Source organism: Amblyraja radiata, chromosome 12 (genome assembly GCF_010909765.2).
Source record: "Amblyraja radiata isolate CabotCenter1 chromosome 12, sAmbRad1.1.pri, whole genome shotgun sequence".
In the NCBI taxonomy this organism is placed as follows: Eukaryota; Metazoa; Chordata; class Chondrichthyes; order Rajiformes; family Rajidae; genus Amblyraja; species Amblyraja radiata.
Window position 1 is genome coordinate 41533547 of NC_045967.1, and position 19315 is coordinate 41552861.

At 40.5% G+C, this 19315-nt stretch overlaps 1 protein-coding gene across 9 annotated transcripts in view; it reads right to left on the reverse strand.

Annotated features, from left to right (window-relative positions):
- Nucleotides 1-461: 461 nt before the first annotated feature.
- Nucleotides 462-19315, reverse strand: part of dlg3 (discs large MAGUK scaffold protein 3) — a 418354-nt gene continuing 399500 nt past the window's right edge. For 5 of the 9 annotated variants that reach the window (XM_033030629.1, XM_033030632.1, XM_033030628.1 and 2 more), the window contains 3 exons: nucleotides 17648-17757; nucleotides 8901-8992; nucleotides 462-5066 (listed from right to left, as the gene is read on the reverse strand). In XM_033030629.1, the coding sequence (XP_032886520.1) occupies nucleotides 4960-5066; nucleotides 8901-8992; nucleotides 17648-17757 (309 nt within the window). In that variant the 3' untranslated portion in view covers nucleotides 462-4959. The remainder of the gene's footprint in view (nucleotides 5067-8900; nucleotides 8993-17647; nucleotides 17758-19315) is intronic. The other 4 variants (XM_033030627.1, XM_033030625.1, XM_033030624.1 and 1 more) reach the window with 1 other exon arrangement.

The following is a 19315-nucleotide window of genomic DNA, read 5'->3' on the forward strand; positions in this document are numbered from 1 at the left end:
GGTTATTCTGCATGATTGATTGTGATTTAGGTAGGTTGGACAGCAATAAGGAAAGAACAAACCTATTTGTGTAAATAATAACAGGTAAAACTTGATTCAGTAATCTTGGGGGTGGCTTTGAAATTAGAGACAACCACAATTTAATTTGATTTTAATTAAAGTAAACAGGTTTTATTTTTATAGCCTATATTATTTTTAAATAATCTAGAATAAAACATTATTCCTTTCAATTTGCCATTATTCCAATATTTGGAACCCTAAAGTTATTTCACACATGTAATCAGGGATTGTTATGCATTAAAGGGTTTATAAAAACTCTTCTACGGTTGTAGCCAGGAGACTTCTCATCATAATTCCTGGATTACAGAACCAATTCCAAATTGGAGATTTTTTTTGTAAAAAAACTTTCCAACCATTCGCATACAACTGCAGAGCTGAGAGAAAGAATGGCTTCATTACTATTTACTACTGAAAATCCCCAACAACAGCTATATTTTCTTAAACAGAATATACAACATTTATGACCCAAGGGACAGAAACCCAAAGCTGCAGTTTTCTTTTGGGCAGCTTTTATTTTGCAGGGCATAAAATGAACATCAGTAAAATGATCCCACACCAACAAATTTAATTGAGCTGTGCTTCAGATTGCCAGTCAGATCAAGAGTATGTGTATTGAATGATCAGCAGGGAAGGCTCCTGCAGATCAATCAACACTTTCAAAAATATGCATGTGTAACACACTAATCCATTTGAGTATTAATTTTTCTGTTCATATTCCAATAAAGCTAAAGATGTGATTCCACCTGGATACCACGTGAATTTTCATTACATCAGGGACTAAAGGTAAGTAATACATCACAGTTACGAAGAAGAGTTGTTACTAATAGATGCTGTTTGCCCACATAGTACGTTCATACTCTTGGTGATTCAGTGATCTCACCTGCACATTATATTCAGTACTTTTCCCAGTAGCATGATAGCCTTGACCAAGTTTGCCTGCTCACTTTATGCCCATGTGAATTTATTATGCCTAGATTATACTAGTAACATTCCCTGTGCAATATTTCCTCCCAATTCCAACCTTAAATTACATCATTTCTGCACACAGAGCATAGCAGAAGAGAATTGTTATTTAGTGACAAAGTGCAAACATCAGATTAATATTCCTAAGTATTTCACTGTTAAGAGTTCAAATGGCTACATTTTTTCAAATTCTCCTTCTCTGACAATGCATTGATAATGCAGAATTTAGCCCTTTGTAGCAATTGTAACACATTGTTAGCTGGCAAAAACTATAGAGCAGGGATGAAATCTCTAGTATCTTTCTAATAGCTACAGACTATGGAAATTGTTTATTTGTAATTCGCCAATGTAGTAAGTAGGTCTTGATAAATGATAAAGATTCTCCATTTAAAAAAAAAAATTGCAATCATGCGTAAACATCAGTTAAAACAATTTAGCACCCATTCTGAATGCCGTTTCAAACCTACTAAAATATTCTGCAGCTTGTACTTTACTGTATGGTGCACATAAAAGATGTCCAGCTTCATAACTTCAGATAGAAAACATTTTTGTCTCAGTTTATCGTATATTCATTTTGTTATGAAATTGGGCAGAATTGGAAATACTAACTGAAAAAGATATCCTGTTTTAAAGGCCAGAATTTTTCTTTCAACCTGATACCATGTACTGCAAATAGTGAATAAGAAAAATAAATTGCAGATGGTTAGCCCTCTAATTATACTAAAGTTTAGATTTAAACTTACATTTTTTAAACTTTATAACTTTTTTTGAGTATTCCCCACCTAAAATCACAATTGCCACCTTGGACTACGTTGTGCAGGCTGATTTCAAATACATATAACTGCACAATAATCAACTGGAACAGCACAGCAGGTACACAGCACATTTTACCTTGGAAATCATACTATCTCACTTTTTAAAACAATGGATAAAGTAATTTAAAGGACCTTAAACACAGTGCAACTTCAAGGACTTAGTTTTCGCATAACAAACCCGACTGTAGAATTAACATTTGGATATTAAAGGAGCAGAAGAGGCAAATACCACTAACTTCAGTAACTATTACATTGTAGACAATTTGTAGATCAAAATGTCTTGCCAAATAGAAGTCACCACAGGAACTTCCACAGCCTGGCCTGTAATATGCAGAAAAATGATAATGTGGGACTTATGGCACTGAGGACAACTAGTGAAATGAAACATTTAATTGTTTTAATGTGGCAAAATAATTTTTAAACATGTTCTTCATAAATGAACATAGGCCACAATTATTTTAAAATAAAATGACAATGCAGATATCAAAATTAAAAATTAAAAAATGAATTGGGATAACTAAGCAAAATCAAAGGAAGTCCAATAAAAAAAGACTAATGAGCTTATTTTAAATCAACTTTCTCTCAGTGTAAAACAAAAGTTCTAAATTCAGAACTCACATTGCAACATTAAACCTTTTGGATGTTTCCATTTGACAAATTGCATAACACTTCTCTGAGGTCTGCCACATTGGTCTTAAGTATATTTGTTAATTTTACTAAGAGCATCTTTAATTTTGCCCAATTGGCAATTGATAATCACTTAATAATATTGTGTACGGTAATTGTCAACTGTGAAAGTGTGAATATAACAGTGTAGAAATCTAGGGGTAATAGACCAAAATAGTAATCTATTTAAATGATACTGCTTAGTTGCTGATATACTTTGGACATTTTGTGAGGGAAGTGAAATATTCACCCTATCAGAAAAATAGGAAATTGGATAGGCGTCCACCTGCTGTATAATGGTAAGTATCCTTCCACTGCATGCAAGTCAACATTCCAGTCTTATGTCATTCCTATTACTATATACAATAACGCTGCCTAGTTAGACAGGCATACAAGCCCCAGTCTAATGAACATGGTTTAGGCCAATTATCAAAGTTACTTCACTGAAACCCCTGAGAATTAAAAATGTTTAATTAAAAATAAAACTTCATAGCCTGTTATTTGCAGATCTGGAAGGAAGCAAAACCCTACCACAAAAGTGGAACATTTGAAAACTATTCCTGTGGCACAGGGAAGAGGGGAAATGAATCCAATGCAGAATGTCCTTCTGTGTTACAACATAGGCACTTGATCTCCCTTTCTGCCCAAAACTATGAATTATTTACTGCACATTGGTCTAAGCCTGTCATTATATGAAGTTGGACGAAATAAAATAGAAGCCACTAAGGCTTCATCTCTGTCAATTTAGCAATGCTTTCTATCTATCTATCTATCCATTTGTTGCTGTGTGAACTGTTGCAATTACCATTAGAAAATAAATTTTACATTATAGGTAACAACAGTTGAACATAAAACAGTAGTCCACATAAATGGCCTGGAATAACTGCACTTTCGTGTTAACACAGTCATCTTCTGGGGATATCTAATGATTACTTTGTTGATCAAAGTTTCAGTTTTATTTACACTAGAAATGTATAAATAATTGAGTTTACATGCAAGGTTGATATCTTATGGATTGCAAAATGATAATGTGTTTAAATTTAAAACCAATGTCAGTGATAGATAGGTGTCAGTCATATGCTCCAAAGATGGATAAACTAACTAACCTATTGCAAGGGGAGGTGTGACAGCCAGAGCTCTCTGAACTCTCATACTTGCTTTTCTATTTAAAATGATCGCCCTACCCAAAGATGCACCTTATTCAAGGGATTGGCACATATTTCAAAAATTACACCTTGCATTTCATACATCAATATCATTTCTAATAACCTTGTTATTTGTCCCCTGCTTACATCCCACCCCCAATAAAATACCAAAACTCTGAGTAAAAATAGGCAGAGTGCTTTAAAAAGAATGCACTCGGTCTGCCCAATTTAGATACCAGTTCCAAAAAAAATCTAAAACTACCTTTGACAAAGCCAAACTATCTGTCCTTCATGCTTTTTAGGTAAAACAACTGGCTCAGTTGTTTACACAGAGTTTCTATTAGGTCATTCTACTTTTATTTGGGAGAACCTCAAAGCAGATGATTTATCTTGGTTCCCTTACTTTGTGCAACAATTGTATATAAATACATTAAAATAACTAAGTACTTACATTATGTATTGACAGAAAAGTTAGATCAGATTTGTAGTTATTTTTTGTTGGGTAATGATATAGTAGATTTCCTCACGACCACAAATTCAAATTAAATCCAATTGATTTTACAAAAGGGCATTTCGGACAAAGACACAATACATTTCCACTATTTCATTCGTACAAAGCCATTTGAGAACAGCAGTCAGAGCAACTTACATTTTCTTTATCATCGGTCAGCTTTTACTCAAATCACTTTTTTAAAAAACAGCAAAAAAAAAGTAACATGTCCATGCAGACAACCATGGTTTGATGTGTAAAACAATGTGCAATTTAATATGTTGAAAATTATCACTTTATATTTTCATCTAAAGTACCACAATGATTTAAATTCTAGTTTTCATTCTCTTCCTCCTCCTCCAGGATGAGGAATTGTATACAATGTGTGTCTTTAAAAGCACTGCTATATGTTATCACCGAGGAGTAGAGTGGTTTTCTTTTCTCCTTTCAAACCCATCTCCATTAGGAAATTTCAGAAAGATCATTTTTAAGGATTTGTACTGATAACCCTGTGAACACTGGTTCCTTAAAACCACTACTTAGTCCATATGAAACTTTCGTAGCTGATCTTCAGGTGAATACAAACATACAAAGTCAATGCAATCCTGGTCCCCTTTCCTGAAGATGTTCTTTAAAATACTCAGGTGTGCATTTCCATGTCGTTGATGGAATTCCATAAAACCATGCAGTATGGAAACAGCCACAGCGACGGTGAGGATTCATAATAACATAATGAGAAAGATAAAACTTGATATGCAACATATCTTAAAAGGGGGTACTTTTCCCCCACAACATCTTCTCTCTAAACATTAGGGCATGCTTAGAGTTTTTCAGATGAAGGAATCCAGATGTAGGGACCAGACTGTTCTTCAATGACCTGCTTAATTTTGTTATATATCTCCTCTAATGAATCTCCGTGTACAATAGCTGTGGAAAACAAAAAGTACAACTGTATAAAATGTAAAATACTAATGTCAGCAAAAATGTTAGCTGCAAAAATAAACAGCAAGAAATGTATGAACAGGATACAGGGGGTGGGGGAAATACAAATTCATGCAGACAGGAAGTATCAGGAATGATCGAACAACTCAACTGAACCAAGAAACAGAATTAAATGAAACGATGAACAATAGAAATGCCAGGCAAAAACTAAACTGAAATAGGCCATTCAGTCAGAAAAGACACTTTGGTATTTATTCTTCCACAGCGATAGTAGCCTTAGTTTTATTTCAACTGCCCTCTACCCTAAATCTTGACAACTTGTAAAGTCTTAACTTAATTCAATTCAACCTTAAATCTATGCACCATTGCTCTTGATCATTCAAGCATGACAAAAATTGTTCCTGTCTAGTTTGTGTCGTTCCTTCCTAATTTTAAACAACATAAAATTACTTGTTATCCTCTATAATCGAAACAATTCAATTTTCCCAAGTTTTAATATTTCATAGAATAGTGCAGCACAGGAAAAGGTCCTTTGGACCACAATGTTCATGCTGAACATGTTGGCTCCTTTTTAAATTGTCCCGCTGCTGCTTTGTGTAATCGCTGAGCTCAAAACTGACAACCAAAGTTATTCAGGTATATATCTCCTCTATTACCTCAATATTCTTAATGGATTGTGAAGCCTACTACTATATTTGTTAGATTAATACAGTGTGGAAACAGGCCCTAAACCAGCGGTTCTTAACCTGGGGGTTGTGATCCCCATGGGGGTCGTTTGTGGTTTTTCCGGGGGTCATGAAGGGGGTTATAAATAACATATCAATTTGTTGAGCCCATTTTTAGGAACCTAACAAAGGTACATACCACACACAGTATTTTCTTCGCGTATGTGTGTACTTATATGCACACGAACCGTGTCTGCCAAGAAGCGCACGTATAGTGAAGCATTTCTCAAGTTCGGCTTCACAAGCATTGTTCAAAAATTCATGGTCAAGCCGCAATGTGTTATCAGTGCCACGGTTTTGAGCCACGAGTGCATGAAGCCCAGCAAACTGAAGATCCATTTGGAGTTGTCACAGCGACCGGGCGGGGAAGGGCATGGAAAAACAAAAAGCTGCACTCAAGGGTTCCCGCATCGATTCGACAGGTCACTGCGCTGGTCAAAATGAAGCAGCGCTGGAGGTTTCATACCGGATTGCTTATCAAATCGCACAGACTAAGAAACCTCACACCATCGGTGAAGAGCTTATCAAGCCATGCCTTCTCGAAGCAGCTAAGTTGGTTCTGGGGGAACAGCAGTCATACAAGTTCAGGGAGATATCCCTTTCGGATGACACAGTCAAAAGTCGAATCTCGATTATGAGTAATGATATTCTGCTGCAAGTAGTGAGCACTGTGAAGAGCAGTCCAGTGTATTCACTGCAACTGGACGAGTCAACAGATCTTGCCTCATGCTCCCAACTGCTAGTCTACGTTCGTTACCTCGACGGAGAAGCCATGAAGGAGGAGTACCTGTTCTCGGAGTCATTGGCCACTACCACTCGGGTAGAAGATTTGTTCAGAATGCTGATCGCCCTCATCAAACATGAGCTTAACTGGGAACGACTTGTCGGGGTGTGTCCAGATGGGGCACCTTCCATGGTCGGAAGCAGATCTGGCCTCAAAGCTTTCGTGAAGGATGTCACTCCCCATGTCTCCTTTACCCACTGCATGATACATCGCCATGCTTTAGCAATGAAGACTCTCCCTCCTGATCTTCCAGAAGTGCTTTCAGATGTGGTGAAGATTGTGAACCACATCCGAGGGAGCGCAACAAACTCAAGAATCTTCAGAGCGATGTGTGAAGAAATGGGCACCGATTTCACTGTTCTGATATTCCACACAGGTGTAATGGCTTTCGCATGATAAAGTTATCAATTGTGTGATTCAACTTCGAGAGGAAATAGCGCTGTTCAGAAGGAGAATCAGCTTCATGCAAAGATGCAGGATGAATTGTTCGTGATGAAGGTTGCTACTTGGCTGACTTTTTCACCGAGGTGAATTCCTTGAAACTGTCACTTCAAGGAAACCTCCCAATGCTACACACGGCTCGTGACAAAGTGGCAGCAATCAGGAGGAAGATTCCTGGGAAGATCTTTACCAGAGAAGAGTCCAGGATGGTGACATGACTATCTTCCCTCAGATGACTACTCTCCTGGATGCTACGCCAGATGCTGAATGCCACTTCCACGAGGAGATCACAACCCACCTTCTGGCAGTTAGCGAAGCCATCGAATGTTACTTCCCCGGACTGGACGACCGCTCTCGTGATGAATGGATCGTCCGACACTTTTCCGTTGAAGACGGTGCTATCAGCAATACTGACGTGGCTGCGAAGGTTGAATTTTACCGAATTTGTGAAGATGCGCAGATCCAAGAGTGATTTCATGGAACAAGATCTTGCCACATTTTGGTTGAAAGTGAAGGACTGTCCTGATCTTTTGAAGAGGGCTCTGACCCTATTGGCCCAGTCCCCCTCAACCTATCGCTGTGAGGCTGGATTCTCAACCATGGTAACTCTGAAAACGAAAGCACGCAATAGGTTTGTGATCAACACTGACATGAGGTGCTGCCTGTCGAGCATTCCTCCTCGTTTTGATCGCCTGATGGCAGCGAAGCAATTTCAGCCATCCCATTGACTGAGCATTGGCAGACATGTTTTAATAAATCGGGCTGGTTTTATTTCAATTTTTGTTTCGCGGGTCACGGTTCTGACCAAGAATGTCTGATGGGGTCGTGGGGCCAAAAAGGTTAAGAACCACTGCCTTAAACCTATCGTATCCATGTAACTAAATGTTCTTAAATGCTGCGATAGTATCTGCCTCAACTACCTCCTCCAGCAGCTCATTCCATATATTCATCACCTTTTGTGTAAAAAAGGTTACCCCTATTACATTTTTCACCTCTCATCTTAAACCTATGTTCTTTGGTTCTCGATTCCCCTGGGCAAGAGATGCTGTATGTTTACCCGATCTATTCCTCTCATGATTTTGTACACTTCAATAGATCACCCCTCACCCTACTGTGCTCCCAAGGAATAGAGTCCTAGCCTGTTCAACCTCTCGTTATAGCTCATGCCCTTGAATCCTGGAGCCATCATCTTCTCTGCGCCTATTCCAGCTTGAAAACATATTTCCTGTAACATACTTCCATGGTGCCCAAAACTGAACACAATACTCTAAATGTGGCCTCGCCAACATCTTACACAACATGACCCCCCCAACTTCTATACTCAATACTCTGATGAAGGCCAAAGTGCCAAAGGTCTTTTTGACCACCCTATCTACCTGCGACGCCACATTTAAGAAACTATGTACCTGTACTCCTAGATCTCTCTGCTCTACAACACCCCCCAGAGCGCTACCATTCACTGTGTATGTCCTGCCCATGTTGGACTTCCCAAAATGCAATACTTCACACCTAAATGTCATCAACTATTCCTCAGCTCACCTGCCCAACAGATCGAGATCCTGCTGCAATTTTTGACAACCATAATAATGTTGATGATGCTACATTGATTTTTGGCAAGATGAACGGAAGTAGATCTCCCTTTATACCCCATCCATTCTAGAGCAAAAGAGGTCCATTAATTCCAAGTTACAGATAACATTTCTCTTTGCTTGGTTCCTGTTTCACCCAAAATGTAAAGTGGAAATTTGGATTTGGTTTAAATTTCTCACACCTTTCGTATGTTTTCCTACCACTCAACTATATATTAAAATGATTGTTAAATCTTTCAAGTGATAACAAAATATATAATATTGTAGGGAATACACCAACCTGTGAAGAATTCTCCAAATTCCTGCTCCAGCTTCAATGCTTTCTCAAAAGTTTTGGCTGCCTGTTCTTCAGTTTGTCGTTTATTCATTTCCCTAGTGAAACAAAACCTGAAGATTTAGCTCTTTTGGATCTTTAACATTCACAGGGTCCTTAAATGGGTTTACAATATAAAACTCCTCTTCATTACTAGCCTGAAAATTGGATCATGCTCTGAAATCGGCAAATACTGGGAGGGCATGTGCCTGTTTGTGGACCATAAGAAATTTGTATTGGATCCAATAATGTACGCACTGAGCTAACAGAACACATATGAACGTTTTTAAAGAGGGAAACAGGATTACTGAACTAATTTAAACAACCAGTGCCTTTTAAAAATGTACCCTGTTTAAGAATAAAAGGAAACAGAACAGTCAAGCACAGGAACTGACCCTTCAGCCCACAATAACTGTGTCGAACAAGATGCTGTTAAATTAATATTCTCAGTGATCTACATCCATCCATTCCCTGCATATTTATATGCCTATTTAAAAGCCTCCCACATGTCACAATCTTCCCTTTTTATACCACCCCTGGGAGTGCGTTTCAGGCATTCATCACTCTTTGTGTAAAAACTATCTTCATCTGACCTTAAAGCCATCCCTCTATTCTTTGACATTTCTAACCTGGGAAGATGGTTCTGACTGTCTACCCTAAAGATGCCTCCCATAATTTTAGATTTTGTTTTTTATCAGGTCATCCTTCAGACTGATACTCCGATGAAAATAATCCGAGTGTGTGCAATTTATCATAGCTAATACCTTCTAATCCAGGCAGCGTCCTGATAAATTCTTGCTATTGAGAAATTGCAGTGTAGGTTCACGAGGTTAGTTCCCGGAATGGCGGGACTGACATCAAGTCCAAGTGAGTTTATTGTCATATGTCCCTGATAGGACAATGATGAAAGAATGTCGACTGGGATTGTATTCACTGGAATTTAGGATAGACGATAGGTGCAGGAGTAGGCCATTCGGCCCTTCGAGCAGCCATTCAATGTGATCATGGCTGATCATCCCCAATCAGTACCCCGTTCCTGCCTTCTCCCCATATCCCCTGACTCCACTATCTTTAAGATCCCAATCTACCTCTCTCTTCAAAGTATCCAGAGAACCGACCTCCTCCGCCCTCCGAGGCAGAGAATTCCACAGACTCACAACTCTCTGTGTGAAAGAGTATTTCCTCATCTCTGTTGTAAATGACTTACCCCTTATTCTTAAACTGTGGCCTCTGGTTCTGGACTCCCCCAACATCGGAAACACGTTTCCTGCCTCTAGCGTATCCAAACCTTTAATAATCTTATATGGTTCAATGAGATCCCCCCGAATCCTTCTAAATTCCAGAGTGTACAAGCCCAGCTGCTCCATTCTATCAACATAAGACAGTCCCGGAATCCCTGGAATTAACCATGTGAATCTACGCTGCACTCCTTCAATAGCAAGAATGTCCTTCTTCAAATGTGGAGACGAAAACTGCACACAATACTCCAGGTGTGGTCTCACTAGAGCCCTGTACATCTGTAGAAGGACCTCTTTACTCCTATACTCAACTCCTCTTGTTATGAAGGCCAACATGCCACTCGCTTTCTTCACCGCCTGCTGCACCTGCATGCTTACTTTCAGTGACTGATGAACCTCACATTTATCCACACTAAACTGCATCTGCCATGCATCTGTCCAGTGCTTACGTGGATCTTGGACAAGCAGCTATCAAAGAGAAGCAGGGAGAAGAGTTTATTGGCTGAAACCCGTGGGAAAGGTGAGTAAGTCACAGGGGAAAAACTGTTTAAAACTGAGGAATTTGGTTTGTAAATTGGTAAATTAGGCAATTTATCAGTCAATATGAGCAAGGCTGCTCTAAGCGAGCGGCATTGTGAGTAAAGTGTGAGTATTTGGCTTGAGAGTCTTCGGCGAGGATGAGGAAAGGAGGCTAAGCGAAAAGCTTGTGTAGACGGGACGCTGTGAAAACACATGACAGGACAGATGAGATGGTGGATGCTTGCAGAATGTGGGAGCCCAGGGACACGGATGCAGCCTCTGGCTGCTACAACTGTGGAAAGAACGTCCAGCTTCAGCTCCTAAAGGACCGTGTTGGGGCACTGGAGAAGCGGCTGGATGACATCAGGGCCATCCGGGAAAACGAGAGTTGCCTGGACAGGACCTACAGTGAGGTTGTCACGCTGAGAATACGGGAAGAACGAAGGTGTGTGACTGAGAGAAAGGGTGGTAACCGTGGAGTGCAGGAAACCCAGGTGGCTGTGCCTAATGCAAACAGGTACGCCCTCTTGGGAACTGTCAGGGGAGATAATGTTTCCAGTCCGAGCGGCGGACATGTCGGTGGCTCCAATCCTAGAGATGGGACTCGACTAGCGAGACCAACGTTGGGCAGAGCCATAGTGGTGGGTGACCTCATTGTCCGAGGAGCAGACAGGAGATTCAGTGGCGGCAGACGAGACGCGAGGATGGTCTGTTGCCTCCCTGGTGTCAGGGTTCAGGATGTCACGAGCCGAATTCAGAACATCCTCGAGAGAGAAGGTGAACAGCCAACTGTAGTTGTGCACGTAGGCACAAACAACATCGGGAAGGAGAGGAAGGAGGTTCTCCAAAGTGAGTTCAGAGAGTTAAGAAGAAGACTGAAAAGCAGGACTTCTAGGGTGGTTATCTCTGGATTGCTTCCAGTATCTCGTGCTAGTGAGGACAGGAACAGGGCGATAGGGGATCTGAATGTGTGGCTGAGGGGCTGGTGCAGGGAGCAAGGATTGAGATTTATAGACCACTGGGATCTCTTCTGGGGTAGGGATGACCTGTACAAAAGGGACGGGTTACACCTTAACTGGAGGGGGACTGACATTCTGGCAGGCAGATTTGCTAGGGCTACACGTGTGGGTTTAAACTAAATAGTGGGGGGGAGGGATTGACAAATTGGGAGTATAAAGATGGAGTTGAAGGGGAAGTGAGTACTGAAAAAATTACAAAAGATTCTCAAATTAATGGGAAGGAAAGTTCGAGAAGGGATAAAAGAGTACGGTCAGGGCCAATTGCGAGCGGTGCGAGGGGGGACGTGAATACCGAGGTCAAAGTGTTGTATATGAATGTGCGATGTATAAGAAATAAAGTGGACGAGCTTGAGGCTCAGTTAGCAATTGGCAAGTATGATGTGGGAATTACAGAGACATGGCTGCAAGAGGGCCAGAGCTGGGAACTGAATATTCAAGGGTATACCTCCTATCGAAAAGACAGACAGGTGGGCAGAGGGGGTGGGGTAGCTCTGTTGGTGAGGAATGAAATTCAGTCTCTTGTAAGGGGTGACATTGAAACAGGAGATGTGGAGTCAGTATGGATAGAACTAAGGAATTGTAAGGATAAAAATACCCTAATGGGACTTATCTACAGGCCCTCAAACAGTAGCCTGGACATAGGGTGCTAGTTGAATCAGGAGTTAAAATTGTCACGTAGCAAAGGTAATGCTGTGATTGTTATCGGAGATTTTAACATGCAGGTAGACTGGGGAAATCACGTTGGTACTGGACCTCAAGAAAGGGACTTTGTAGAGTGCCTTCGTGATGGATTCTTAGAGCAGCTTGTATTGGAGCCTACCAGGGAGAAGGCAATTCTGGATTTAGTGTTATGTAATGAACGGATTTGATGAAGGAACTTGAGGTTAAGGAGCCATTAGGAGGTAGTGACCATAATATGGTCAGGTTTAATCTACAATTGGAGAGGGAGAAGAGTAGATCGATGGTGTCAGTGTTACAGTTCAATAAAGGGGACTATGGGGCCATGAAGGAGGAGCTGGCCAAAGTTGACTGGAAAGATACCCTAGCAGGGATGACAGTGGAACAACAATAGCAGGTATTTCGAGGAATAATACAGAAGGTGCAGGATCAGTTCATTCCTAGGAGGAAGAAAGATTCCAAGGAGCGACTGTGGCTGACAAGGTACGTCAGGGACAGTATAAAAATAAAAGAGGAAGTACAACGTAGCAAAAATGAGCGGGAAGCAAGAGGATTGGGTAATGTTTAAAGAGCAACAGAAGATAACTAAAAAGACAATACCGGGAGAAAAGATGAGGTACGAAGGTAAGCTAGCCAAGAATATAAAGCAGGATAGTAAAAGCTTCTTTAGGTATGTGAAGAGGAAAGAATTAGTTAAGACCAAAGTTGGACCCTTGAAGACCGAAAAAGGTGAATTTATTATGGGGAACAAGGAAATGGCAGATGAGTTGAACAGTTACTTTGGATCCGTCTTCACCAAGGAGGACACAAACAATCTTCCTGATATAGTAGTGGCCAGAGGATCTGCGGTGATGGAGGAACATAAAGAAAGCCACATTAGGCAGGAAATGGTGTTGGGTAGACTGATGGGACTGAAGGCTGATAAATCCCCAGGGCCTGATGGTCTGCATCCCAGGGTACTTAAGGAAGTGGCTCTAAAAATCGTGGATGCATTGGTGATAATTTTCCAATGTTCTATAGACTCAAAATCAGTTCCTGTGGATTGGAGGGTAGCTAATGTTATCCCACTTTTTAAGAAAGGCGGGAGAGAGAAAACAGGGAATAATAGGCCAGTTAGCTTGACATCGGTGATGGGGAAGATGCTGGAGTCAATTATAAAAGATGAAACAGCCGCACATTTGGGTAGCAGTAACAGGATCGGTCCGAGTCAGCATGGATTTACAAAGGGGAAATCATGCTTGACTAATCTTCTGGAATTTTTGGAGGATGTAACTAGGAAAATGGACAAGGGAGAGTCAGTGGATGTAGTGTACCTGGACTTTCAGAAAACATTTGATAAGTTCCCACATAGGAGATTAGTGGGCAAAATTAGGGCACATGTTATTGGGGGTAGAGTGCTGACATGGATAGAAAATTGGTTGGCAGACAGGAAACAAAGAGTAGGGATTAACGGGTCCCTTTCAGAATGGCAAGCAGTGACTAGTGGGGTACTGCAAGGCTCGGTGCTGGGACCGCAGCTATTTATAATATACATCAATGATTTGGATGAAGGGATTCAAAGTAACATTAGCAAATTTGCAGATGACACAAAGCTAGGTGGCAGTGAGAACTGTGAGGAGGATGCTATGAGAATGCAGGGTGAGTTGGACAGGCTGGGGGAGTGGGCAGATGCATGGCAGATGAAGTTTAATGTGGATAAATGTGAGATTATCCACTTTGGTATCAAAAACAGGAAGGCAGATTACTATCTAAATGCCGTCAAGTTGGGAAAAGGGGAAGTACAACAGGATCTGGGGGTCCTTGTTCATCAGTCTATGAAAGTAAGCATGCAGGTACAGCAGGCAGTGAAGAAAGCGAATGGCATGTTGGCCTTTATAACAAGAGGAGTCGAGTATAGGAGCAAAGAGGTCCTGCAGTTGTACAGAGCCCTAGTGAGACCATACCTGGAGTATTGTGTGCAGTTTTGATCCCCTAATTTGAGGAAGGACATTCTTGCTATTGAGGGAGTGCAGCGTAGTTTTACAAGGTTAATTCCCGGGATGGCGGGACTGTCATATGCTGAAAGAATGGCTGGGCTTGTACACTCTGGAGTTTAGAAGGATGAGAGGGAATCTTATTGAAACATATAAGATTGTTAAGGGTTTGGACATGCTAGAGACAGGAAACATGTTCCCGATGTTGGGGGAGTCCAGAACCAGGTGCCACAGTTTAAGAATAAGGGGTAAGCCATTTAGAACGGAGACGAGGAAACACTTTTTCTCACAGAGAGTTGTGAGTCTGGAATTCTCTGCCTCAGGTGGTGGCCGGTTCTCTGGATACTTTCAAGAGAGCTAGATAGGGCTCTTAAAGATAGCAGAGTCAGGGAATATGGGGAGAAGGCTGGAACGGGGTACTGATTGTGGATGATCAGCCATGATCACATTGAATGGCGGTGCTGGGCCGAATGGCCTACTCCTTCACCTATTGTCTATTGTCACCCAACCTGTCCAAGTCATCCTGCATCCTCCTCACAGTTCACACTGCCACCCTGCTTTGTGTAATCTGCTAAATTTGCTAATGTTACTTTTAATCCCTTCATCTAAATCATTAATATATATTGTAAATAGCTGCGGTCCCAGCACAGAGCTTTGCGGTACCCCACTAGTCACTGCCTGCCATTCTGAAAGGGACCCGTTAATGAGAGGATCTTATGGAAACATATAAAATTCTTAAGGGATTGGACAGGCTAGATGCAGGAAAAATGTTCCCCATGTTGGGGGAGTCCAGAACCAGGGGTCACGGTTTAAGAATAAGAGGTAGGCCATTTAGGACTGAGATGAGGAAAAACATTTTCACCCAAAGAGTTGTAAATCTGTGGAATTAGCTGCCACAGAAGGCAGTGGAGGCCAATTCACTGGATGGTTTCAAGAGAAAGTTAGATTTAGTTCTTAGGGCAACGGAATTGAGGGATATGGGGGGGAAAAGCAGGAACGGGGTACTGATTTTGGATGATCAACCATGATCACATTGAATGGCTCGAAGGGCCGAATGGCCTACTCCTGCGCCTATTTTCCATGTAAACCTGTTCGGCACCTTCTCCTCCCCTCTGCATTTTCACTGACAATATCTGTAACGGATCTATATTGTGTTTTATCCTTTAATGTCCTTCAGTGTCTGCAATTAATGCAAACATGTTAACCAGTCCAAATACATTTATTCCAAGCTGTTTATATAGGTCCCTGCACACAGATCCCTAAAGAATACCACTGGTCATAAACCTCTAGTCAGAATAACACCCTTGAGTAAGCCAATTCTGAGGGTACCTATGGCGCTTATTTTATATACTTATATCATGTCTCTTCTCAGCTTCCAATATTCCAGAGAAAATAATCCCAAATTTGTCCAACCCACCTCAGAGCGAATACCCTCTTATCCAAGCAGCAATCTGGGAAGCCTCCTCTGCACACTTTCCAAAGCCTCCACATCCGTCTTGTAATGTAACACAACCAGAACCTCACACAATACTCCAAATGGAGCCTAACCAAAGTCATATAAAGGTGCAACATGACTTCCTGACTTTTATATTCAATGTCCGACCAAAGAAGAGATGATACTATATGCCTTCTTTACCATTCTATATACTTGTGTTGCCACTTTCAGGGAGCTATGGACTTTAACCTCAGGATCTCTCAATGCTTTGAAGGGTTTTGCCATTAACTGAATACATTCCCTTTACATTCAACCTCTAGAAGTGCAACACCCCACACCCCCACACTTGCTCAGATTAAACTTCACCTGCCGTTATCCTTTCACCACAACTGTCTTCTACGAGTAAGTATAGCTTTAAGATGAGAGGGGCAAAATGTTCTGAATCCGAATGAAGAGGAATCCCATGCATTTTAATCTTCTGGATAAGATCCAGATGAGGGACTTTATCAAATGCCTCTACAACGTCTCCTGTTCTACCCTCATCGATCTTCCTCTCCAATACCTTCCCTACCATTGACATGAGGCGCATTGTTCCATAATATCCTGGATTATCTCTATTTGCCTTCTTAAATAGAGGAAAAAACATGGTTACTATCCAATCCTCCGGGACTACCCTTTTCCATAATCTGTTCCTCTATCTCCATGTAAACTTAAAATTTAATCTCATTGCAGTGTTTGCACCTTTTTTATTTTTGAACTCTACCTACATCGGCTCAGTGGATGAACCTTCCACTTTGTTCCTCTGTGCCACTGCAATATTCTCCCTAATTAGTAATGCAACTCCTGCACCTCTCCATCTTGTCTGAAACATCAAAATCCCGAAACATTGAGCTGCCAATCTTGCAACCAAGTCTCCGTAATGGCCACAACATTGTAGTTCCTTGCATTGATCCAGAGTCCAAGTTCATCCATTTTACCCATAATACTGACATTAAAATAACCACATTGCAGCCCATCAATTCACCATGTTCTTACACCTGCCCCTGTCTATCATTCCTTTGAGACTTATCATAACTCTACCCTGTTGACCAACTGCTCTGGTTTCCACCCCCCCCCCCCCCCCCCCGCCCACGAGTATAGAATTAGTGCTGACCACCTGCGGCATATTAGATATTTAGTACCAATTTTGAAATTGAAATTGAAAGTAACTAACTGATCTAGGAACTCAAGTCAAGAAGTGTTCTTGAAAGAGATAATTTGTAAAGGCGGAATTGAAATTAAGTGCATTTTCTTTCCTTGCTGTGAAGATAAGTTGGCTGGAAGCTCACCTGCTGGCATTTGAGTGAATGTCATTTATAGATGCAGTCAGTGACTTCCAGGTGGTCCTAATTACTACTCACACAGGTTTAAAGCAATCGAAAATATTCAAAAATTTCCAGTAACTACTGTATGTCTCAACAAGAAACTAAATTTCCAATGAGGAACGAATAGTGAAAGTTTAATTTATTTTAAGTCTAACGGGAAGCCTCTCCAGCAAGGAATATATAAAGTTCTATCAACTCTAATTCCTTAGGACTGAATTTATTAAATTTTACATTAAGGAATACCAAGCCACAGGGAAAACCTTAATAACCACTAAATACAACTCATCCTCATCCCCCAACAGTGACTGGTTGAAAGCTTCACGTCAAGGCATTATTCAAGAGGACAATATTCAGTAAACCTACCTACTTTACTTTTCTTTACAACTTTGGTCCCAGGAGCCAGATAAATGAAATGTAATATTAGAATACATGATACTAGAATTAAAATGGTCTTTCTTCGAGCCACAGAGAGAAAATTGCATACTTACATGAGGGATTGCACAGATCTGGGTTTGATGAAAATGGCAATGGAATAAAGTAGTGCAAGCTGTAACCTCTTAATCGCATTCCCAGACACATCAAGGATGCAGTGTTTTCCCTATACAGAAGAAAGTGACAATGTCAATTGTGTGAAGTCAATGAAATGGGTTGCAATTCAAAAATTAAGATTACAAGGCTAGATAATCAATATATATATTTGGCTATCCTCTCCTGAAGTTAATTAAACATATGCATCCTGATGGTGATCTCTAAAAGCAAAACTAATTAACAAGGTCATAAGGGCTGAATACGATAGTCTATCACAAAAAAAACACACATTTTTGGCTCGTATGTGGAAACAGAAGACATGTTTGATTCTAAATGAATACTTTGTTTGTCTGATTACAAACAATGAAATTAAACATTAAGTATTACAAATACTGGAATTGAAAAACATAGGACATTAAATAGCTCTTGTAAAATGTATCGTTATGATAGTGGCATTGAAGAGGATTTTAGATAGGCACATGACACGTGCAGGCAGAGATTAGTTTAACTTGGCATCATGTATTGTGGGTGGAGTGGGCCTCTTCCAAGAACTGTACGGTTCTGTATATCCTACATTCCATAAAGAAGCAATTGATAAAATGCTATTAGCTCCAACAATCATTTTCCAATCCATTTTGATTGATTGTATTGATTGAAAATACCGCATGGAAACAGGCCCTTCAGCCATCGAGTCCATGCTGACTATCAAGTATCTGTTTACACTAGGTGTTTTTGTTATCCCACTTTCACATCCACTCCCTACAGAGAAGAAGCAATTTACAAAGGCCAATTAACCTAGAAATCCACGTGTTTTAGGTTGAGAGAGAAAGCACGGCCACAGGGAGAATGTGCAAACTCCACACAGACTGCACAGAAGGTCATGATCGAACCCTGTAAAATTGGGGGATAACTCAGTATTTAGAGCCACACAGGGCAACCTGCATGGGTTAACCAAGGCAAGGTAATATTTGATAATCAATGAATAAAGAGGCAAGTGCATTTAAAAATTTCCCTTCAAGAATCCTAGCAAGGTAATCCCAGCAAGGTAAGTCTCACATTGGATATAGATAAGGCAAGTAAAAGTCTATGGAATTCATTGAAAAATGCAATAAATCAGAAAATTTTAAAAGGTTAATATTCAACACAAGTTTTAATGGCTTAGAGGACTGTGTGCAATGAGCTTCCAAGGTGCTTTGCACCAGACCCTGTGTATTTTAATAACATTAATCAGTTGAACTAAAATATAAAGCTTAACAATTTTGGTTTCATTGACAATCTCGGTGATATTGAGAAAGAAAATGCAAGGTTACAGAAACATATCAATGGATTGTTTAGGTGGCAACCATAGTAACCAAGGAGTTTATTCTGGAAAAGTGAGAGGTAATGCAAATGAGAAGGGCAAACAATCAAGGAAATACCTTGTTGTTAAATGGTAAAATGCTACAAAGTACATTAAAACAGATCTTGAAGTGTGTGAATACACATCTCTGAGTGCAGCAAGATGAGTAGTTAAGATGGTTAAGGTGGTATACTGGATACTTTTATTGGTTGAAGCAAATACAGAAGCAGGGACATCATGCTAGAACCACAATATAAAGCACAAGGACATAGCCAGAATGCCGTGTGCA